Source organism: Stylophora pistillata, chromosome 12 (assembly GCF_964205215.1).
Source record: "Stylophora pistillata chromosome 12, jaStyPist1.2, whole genome shotgun sequence".
Classification (NCBI taxonomy): domain Eukaryota; kingdom Metazoa; phylum Cnidaria; class Anthozoa; order Scleractinia; family Pocilloporidae; genus Stylophora; species Stylophora pistillata.
The window spans coordinates 10,981,503-10,990,000 of record NC_142530.1 but is presented as its reverse complement, the minus strand read 5'-3'; the positions used below and the strand labels follow the sequence as shown (position 1 = coordinate 10,990,000).

Genomic DNA, 8,498 nt, shown 5'->3' with positions numbered 1-8,498 from the left:
TCGAACAAGTGCGCGTCAACCTTGTTTACAGTAAAATTGTTTCGTCGGGGGTGTTACGAAAACGAAGACCCTCGGAAACGAAAACCTAAGACCTAAGACCCGGTCTTCGTTTTCGTAGTACGAAAACAAAGACCCCCAATCTTAGTTTTCGTAGTACGAAAACGAAGACCCTGCATTAGCCAAAAGAGTTGCTTACTTTGTAGCGAGAATTTTCCACCAGAGAAGGCTTAACGACCGTCAGAATCTATTTTAGCTACGAAATACAGTAGATGTAAATTATTTATTGACAGAACCCAAGAGTCATTTCCTGTACAGAACGCGTTCTTTGTTTTCCTGTCACGCAATGCTAACTATAATAAATCAAAGGCGGCTATCGTTCGAATTCTGCCTGCTGTTCCAGAATAATATGTGTGGTAAGTTTACCCGAGGAAACCCTCGAGAATATCAACACCAAATTAGCTCGAATAGCGAAACAGAACAGACAAGACGGGCCAGTAGTAATGGCAAAATAACTGCAGTATAATAATGGGAAGAAACGCGTGAAGTGTTATGCATGCATTATATTACTAAGCGTTGTTGCTGTTTAATGCGTGTTTAACTTGTAATTTCTACGGTTTTCTGCTTACAGGGTCTTAGGTCTTCGTTTTCGAGGGTCTTCGTTTCCGTAACACCCGTTTCGTCGGTAAATTGTAAATTTTTCTCTTTTAAAATTTTGCTCTTTTCTCAGCTCAACATGTGCGTACCGAATGGTGTGCGTACCTGTCTCAGTAAGAGCTCTAGATGAAAGTACTATTAGTATTAATGCTACAGTGTCTTTTCTCGTGTACATGTATTTCATCATCCATGGCATACAGCATCAGCGGTTACCAACACCTTTTGAAAGCTCTTGCAAAAACAATTCTCCCGAATTAGCCCTTTTCAGATTATTGTTGCATTACAGTCATTCAAATATGGACGAGAAGTCAATATTTGAAGTCAACCATGGGCTATCTGACTAAACCGTTGCTCCACCAAAATTTTAAATCTGGAGCGAAGTTAGCTTTAGCAAGATTGACCGGCAGAATTTTTCTTCAAATGTTCTAAAAGCCATTCGTGAGTAACAAACCAGAATGAGTTGGGTCTGAAGATTTGTCGAGCAAAAAATCCCATCTGTCCACTCGGGTATATTACATGGAGATGCAGATGCTGTATAGAATTAAATGGTGGCCAATGGTAGCCATACAAGACATCCTCCGAATCAGCACCACTGTTAGTAATAGCACTCTTTCCAACCTCAAACAAATGCTCAACTACTTGCAGGTCAACTGAAGTGAGCGACTTCGGATTGCCATAATGTTCTTTGGGAATCACCAAATAATGGTGCTTTGCGGCTGGGCGAATGTCTGGAAATACAACAGTCTTCTCGTCTTCAAAAATTATGCGAGATTCTTGTTCTTTAGCTGCAATTTTACAAAAAACACAATTCTTCTTACTCCCAAAGCTCTGCGACTCAGACGCCATGTTGATGAAACAAACTGCGAGGGAATAGGGCGAGCTACCCTGAGCACATGCGTCACTTCATTAATGTTCGAAGAAAGATCTGAAGAGTAAAAGACACTAGAAATTTTAGACGTTGTTCCCTTTGCCCGGCGCTGTGCCTGGGCCCTTTTCGTTCGGAGAGCTATGTCAGAACATGACAAACAGTTAGAAAGTTTCTTCGCGAAAAAGGAGAAGGGAAAGAAGTCCAAAGGAAAAAGCAAATTTACAACCAGTGAGGCTATTACGAAGCAAGTTGGAAGCACTCAGAAGGAAACAGACGGTCGATCTAAAGATCAGCCAAGTAAAAAGACTTCTGGAGTGACACCGACGCCTTCCAACACGGTACGAGTGCATGCAGGTTCAAGGCATTTTAAAACTTCATTGAATCGTCCGCTAATCATTCTCGGTCGGCTTACATAATCACGTGAGATTTTTTCAGTGAGCAAAATGGTATTTGCCATTTTTGTAAGAGCCATATCATACTAAACTTTTTTCTTATACTATGTTTACGAGAAGCAAGCTGATTTCGTCATGTTTATATCCTTGTCCAAGTCTTGTTAAGTAAAACATAATGATCATTGCATTACCGTAATTATGCCCTTTGGTAAACACAATGAGATGAAGACGGAGAGCTAGCAACAGCTGTGAAATGCAGACGTAGCCTTGGCCATAAAGGAATCTTTAATCCTTCCGTTAACCAATTTTTCTTAATTCCTCTTTTTCTTATTCTGTGGACAACGCAATTTAAATTGTTTGAAATTGCTAGTGAATATCCTCATTAAAAGACCCCTCCGTTTTCTATGCTTGTGACAGAGCTGATCATCTTCATTGACTAAATTTTTGTTAGACTATACATATAGACATGTATGGATACTACTTCTATGATTGTACTGTGCCCTCCATGCAAGTTATTGTTATGATCAGTCAAGACATTTCAGACTTCCTTGTTTTCTATGTGAGCACATTTGATAAAGTATCTTACATACCTCATCAGTAATATAAGGGGTGGCAAATGCTGTGGTTAAAAATCACAAATCTTGCAATTTCTTTTTTTTATCTCAAAATCTCATCAGTCTTTACAGTGAGCCTTGAATTCTTGCATTTCAGTGGAAGTTCTTTAGTATGACAGTTTTTTGTAGGACCGAGACTTGTGTATGCTGGTTCAGCTTCAATTCTGGCAATCATTGAATGAATCTGATCTGGTTTCTTCAGATTCGTTTTTAATTTTATTGGGTTTAGCTCAATGTTTGTTCAGGGTCCCACCTCTGCATTTTGACATTTTATCCATGTGAACTTTAATTCTACATCCTTTAACATTCTCACATGGGAAGAAGATTAACGAATGGAATGTGGTTTAGCATGATCTGTACTCTTATCAACAATGATATTCATCATCACAGAGGCCAAAATGTTGTGGACTCATAAGGCACAGCTGAGTGAATCTGCAACAAATATCATTTTCCAATAAAATGATTCTTTCAGTTGGTAACCATTGCATGACACATTGACTTGAGCAGCATTGTCTTTACTCTTATCAAGAATGGGAAATAAGTCAATCAAATTGCAATGAAGGTAGTTGTCATTTGTCAGCTTGGAAGTATTGTTTATAATCCAATGGAAGAAGCATCTTTGATGGGGTTAATGGCAGCTACGCTCACGGATTGTTGTTTGGAGGATATAGAGTGTGACAAATATCAACTCATATTTACCTCAGTGGAAGAGGTTTTGGTGAAGCCATATCTTTTCTTGATGAAAAAAAACAGCCACACCATTTCACCAAAATATGCTGGTTTGAACAAGTTACGGTGGGTGAACCTTCGAGTGCAGTTGTTTGTTTGCTTCAAAGTATCATTTGCAATGAAATGGATGAAACATCATCAATTGAATTAAAAGGAAGCTACACTCAAGGATTGTTGTTTGGAAAATATAGAGTGCAGTAAATACCAACTCATATTTGTCACCACGGAGGAGGTTTTGTATAAGCCACTTCTTTCCTATTGGAAAAAAAAACTGCTCGTAGTTTCACTCATCGGCTCTATGTGTGTTTGTTTCTGTTGGAAGACAGTGCTTCTGGTTTTTAAATGATTTACTTTTGATTGGGTACCTGCTCATTTCTGGAAATGCAGTGAGGCGCAACTAATCAGGGGTTTTTTCCCATTTTAACAGCCTTCTCAGTCAGGCGTCTTCTTGCCTTTCCCCTGCCCCTCACCCCAACTGTCCACTCTGACTCCAAATCAAACATGGCAGATAAACGATCACAAGCTAATAACATTAACTTGCCCTAATAAGATGCTTGCACTACAGGCTAAGGTATATCTATTGCACTAGGTACGCAGAGCGTACAAAGTGGCAAAATTTGGTATAAAAATACATTTGATGCACATTTAATAGACAGTCTGTTAATTGACCAGTGTCCAAACTTTGTTTTAACCAAGTCCTCCTTTTGTCACAATTTGGCATCAACAAGAGCTGTTCATTAACTCCTCTGCATTTTACACCACAATGCTTTGTTACTGCCATACTCTATAACTGTACAGCAGTAGGCACATGTAGTATACAACATACGTGGCCTTTCATAATGGCTGCTGCCTCCTTTGGAGATGAAGCCATGATTTTGTTCTGTGGAGTGAATAAGGGAGTTTAACAGTGGAATACAAAAGACCTTATAGCACACAAGGAAGTCTGTGGAGTTTTGCATTATAATTCTTTGCTCTGGGCTTTTGTTTGTTTTGGAACATCTTCGGTTGTTCAACATTTGGTGACAATTTCTTCAGATGGCTGTGAATGTTACTATTGGCACATGATTACACTGTTTGCTAGTGCTGCTGGCTGTATGTTTTGGAGTACTACGGATAAATATCTAATTAGGTTTGATCTCCATATCTTGGAAACTTTTGAATGAAGAAAAATTTTTAATGATTTATTTGAAAAGAGAGCATTCCACCATTTCAAACAACAACAATTACATAAAAGTACTGATAAATTTGTAAAGCGACCAGGGTTCGAAAAACAATACCTTGAGTTTAAGATAAAATATTTGATAAAATGAAGAAATGGTGGAAAGGCAGAATGGTAGAATGGCAGAATAGCAGAATAAATGAGAAAAAAAACTTATTTCAACATCTCATCCTACCATGGGTGGTTTAGAAAACAATAAAAATCTGTCAAAATATATGGTGGATAATTTATGAGTACTGTTTTTTTTTTTTTTTTTTTTTTTTTTTTTACAGAAAGAGGAGGAGTGGATTGACTTTCAGGAACCAGAAGAGAAAGATTACTCAGGACTAAGGATACAGTCATTACAGATTGGGTGAGTTGTTATATATTGAGAGTCGGGGCTGTGAGAAAGTGTACCTGAACTTCACTTATAATAAGGTTCAAGTTAAGTTTCAAATTTAAAACATCTTTCAATCTTTTTGGGGGATTCCAAGTATTGTTGTTATTACCAATTGAGAATTTTGCCCTACTAAATTCAATGGAGCTTTTCTTACCTTTAAATTATTTTGTCTTTCTGAGTGAACTTGTCACTTTTCTTTTAATAAGCTGAAGCTACTGTTGAAATAACAATAACAATCTTGGCAATGATAATGATGGTAATAATCATATTAATAATGGTCTGTATAAAAAATGATGACTGTAAGCTTCCTGTAAACCTTTTTTGCTCTGAAGAGAGAATACAGAAGGTGAAGGATCTGAGGGTAATGAACAAGAAGATGAAGAGGATGAAGGTATGGTATGACACTGTCCCAATATATAATTTTCTGTGGACAGTTAAGGAGATCAATGTTATTTTTCATTATCAGCCTACATTGGAGTAGCAACACTCCAGCAACTGAGATGAGCATTAGCTGCTATTTGAGAAAGTACTTCAAGCTCAACTCTTTTCCAAGTCATGATTTGATGACCTAAATCACAAAATGATGGCCAGAAATAAAATTTCAGTCACCAGAGAGAAAAATGTTTTTTGGCTGTTCGTGCAACATCTCAAGGCCTAAAGTGCAGATGACCAGAGGCACTGTCTTCAACAAGGAAACGTTGGAGCTTTATTTAGGTGTCAAATAGAAATGTTTGTCTTACTTTAACTGAAAGACAAAGACACATTATAACATAACCAAAGTAAAGCACATGCTCTGATTTGTCAATTTAGCGTCCACCATTTGCCCATGGGTGTACGCTGCTGATGTGAGCAAATGCAAAGACTATTTTTCTGCGTGCGCTTGTCTTTTTTGTGGTCACGTAAGATTTGTTAAATAAAAGGGAACTCTTTAGCTACAATGTATCAACGTTATGTTATAAAACAAATGATAAACACCACAGCGTACACTATTGAGTTATGGATGCACTTGGGAGGTTTGCTAAGCACTCAAGAAGCTAGAGTCGCTCTTGGCTATCGCCTTAAGCGACTCTTACACTTCTTTAGTGCTTAGCAACCTCCCGCGTGCACCCATAACTCAATAGTGTATGCTGTGGTGTTTACCATTTGTTAATTATTCTACCATAATACTTTTCCCTCTTTGGAAATGAAGATATAGAGTCTGCATACAAGAATGACTAACTGCTCCCAGCATTGACTGTTTTGTTAAGCATGGCAATTCTACTAAAGAAGAAATTCCAATTTGGTAAATTGTGTTTTGCAGTCTAGAAGAAAACTGTTAGTACATTTGTTTCAAATTTGACCTGGAAGCTTCTTTAATTATGAAGTAGAAATTTTTTTGTGAAATTGATCAGGTTGGTTGTGAGATATATGTAGGTTATTGTTGTGTAATTGATATTTCACATGCTAATTTTCAGGAGACCCATCCGTAAGGAAAGACAAAACTGTAGGACCATGGCAGCAACTTTCCACAGCATCCCAAGGCACTGCTGGTAATTCCTTCTCTTCATAAGCCGGGGGGGGGGGGGGGAGAGGATCATGGTCTGCTTGAGAGAGGTTTGAGTTTGATTCAATCCACTCTCTGTACTTGATGTATTTATTCTTTGATTGTTTCTTGGTTTATCCACAGCTTCCCAGGACTCAGAGGAGTCTAAACCAGTGGGGGTCTACAGACCACCAGCCTACAGAGCCCCTGGTAGAAGGGCACCAGTTTCTTCTGGCCGTAAGATGCCTGAAATTGACAGCGAAATTGCTTTCCCCTCATTATCAGCAGCCATGGCATCAAATGATAAAAGGTTTGTTGATGTCATTAATGACTGAAATTTAAAAATTGCTTTTAAAAGTGGTAGATATCATGTGATAAAATAATGACTTCTCTGAAGTACCGGTCACATGAGATCTGCTCTACTGATCTCTATCCGTTGCAAGCTGCATTGACTTTTAATTACTTTTTTTATCTTGTTTTGCAGTAGCAAGGAGACTAATGGTGGGAAAAGTTTTGAGACTGTGAAGCACGGATCACGAACAGTTGAGAATTTAGCTGACAGAGGACCACAACTTGACCTGGGAAATAAGTTTGAGGCACTGAGAAGAAGCTAGGGCTGATTGCTACTACATTACACAATTATTACAAAGCAAATACAAACTGAATCTTGCTGAACGCTTGAAAAAGAGAATAGAATCCAGTAATTTTCATTACCTTAATTTTGTTTTAAAAATTTTTGAAAGTCAATTCAAGGTTAACTGTTGTTTGATTGCTTTTTCAAGGGAACATATTTCCTAACTACCCAGGAATGGGCTTAATTTACCCTAGGCTTTCACTGACAAGATCTAAGTGTGAATTATTTTTACTCCCTGATATGCATTGCTGAACATTAAAGCGCAAATTTGCAGTAAAATTAAACAACATCCCCTGGCAAGTATCTTTCCCTTGAACCGTTCTGCTCTAAAGTGTATTGTTGTTAAAATGAAAAAATCTTCTGGTTGTGACAGTCTTCATTAGCTTTTCATGGATATGTGGCAATTCAGACTGTTGATTGCGGAAGTATCAGTATCTGTTCCCTTTACTGTTTACGTCCCAAATTAAAGATGGGAAAAGATACCTCGCCTTAATAACTTAACTGAAATCATCTACTAAAATCTGATTTTGTCGGGTGTGACTTACACAAACTCTTAAAACTAATTTACTGATTTAAAGCGAGCAAAACACTCAAATCTTGGAAGGTTGCTTTTTCGAAATATTTAATGTTATTTTTGTGCAGAAAAAGATTTGCGAAATGTGTTATTTTGTAATGTAGACCGTTATCTCCAGGTAATACTGACTGTGCTCAACCTACATTAGTGCAGCTTAGTTTATTATATGATCGAAGCAAATCGCCTGTTAAACAAGTCAGCACCGATTAAGTGCATACGACTGTGTAAGGTAACTATACTTTAGTTAACTAAACGGAAGAACTTCCCAACACTAAATTAAATTCATCTAAGACTACTTGACGCAATTTGACGATGTACCTGAAATGTGATCGATATGATTTCAATTACACAATTATATTGAGGTTGTTGGTGTATGGAATGTCCTGTCCTCTTACTCTGATCTTTGTTGAGGAAGGGTCATTAACACACCTGGCCTCCGTCCTCTTCAACTGAAGCTAATTATCAAGCCGACCTGGTTGCTGAACATGCTGAGCCGGTCTGTCTTCTCTTGAATGTGCTGTCGAGTGTGGGACAATAGGGCTAAGTCGTCTGCGAAGTCGAGGTCTTCGAGCGTAGTAAAAGGGGTCCATCTTGTGCCTCTTCGCTGATCTTCCATTGTTGGACAAAGGACCCACTCGATAGCAATATTGAATAGCATGGACGACATGACACATCCCTACCGTACGCCGGTTTTAACTTCAAAACTTAGACCCCCCTGACCGATGCAACATGTGAAATTTGAGTAGAAGCATTTGATGATATTAACAATGCGTTGTGGAATGTGATATGTAGACTTCATTTCAAGAGGGTAGCACGTGACAGTAGTTCAACTGATGATCCTGTGGCCCTCTATATGTGTACCCACCCATCCCACCCCAGGGGAGGACATCCATCACACAGTAATCTCGTGCGT

At 38.3% G+C, this 8,498-nt stretch overlaps 1 protein-coding gene and 1 long non-coding RNA gene across 3 annotated transcripts in view; one reads left to right on the top strand and one right to left on the bottom strand.

Moving 5' to 3' along the window:
* LOC148718793 (uncharacterized) overlaps positions 1-1,045 on the bottom strand; it is a 4,003-nt gene extending 2,958 nt beyond the window's left edge. The window contains exon 1 of the long non-coding RNA XR_015993999.1: positions 1-1,045. This exon is cut by the window's left edge and continues 612 nt beyond it. This is a non-coding gene — a long non-coding RNA (uncharacterized LOC148718793).
* A 499-nt stretch (positions 1,046-1,544) lies between these two features.
* On the top strand, positions 1,545-7,959 carry LOC111331090 (protein CDV3 homolog A). 2 transcript variants are annotated; one of them, XM_022936123.2, is made up of 6 exons: positions 1,545-1,860; positions 4,749-4,828; positions 5,188-5,246; positions 6,310-6,384; positions 6,522-6,687; positions 6,865-7,959. In XM_022936123.2, the coding sequence occupies exons 1-6, from the start codon at positions 1,663-1,665 to the stop codon at positions 6,989-6,991; spliced, it is 705 nt and encodes a 234-aa protein (XP_022791858.1). In that variant the 5' UTR covers positions 1,545-1,662; the 3' UTR covers positions 6,992-7,959. The 2 variants fall into 2 exon arrangements, with proteins under 2 accessions (XP_022791858.1, XP_022791857.1); XM_022936122.2 differs by having other exon boundaries at positions 1,546-1,860; positions 6,862-7,959.
* The last annotated feature ends 539 nt before the right edge of the window (positions 7,960-8,498 follow it).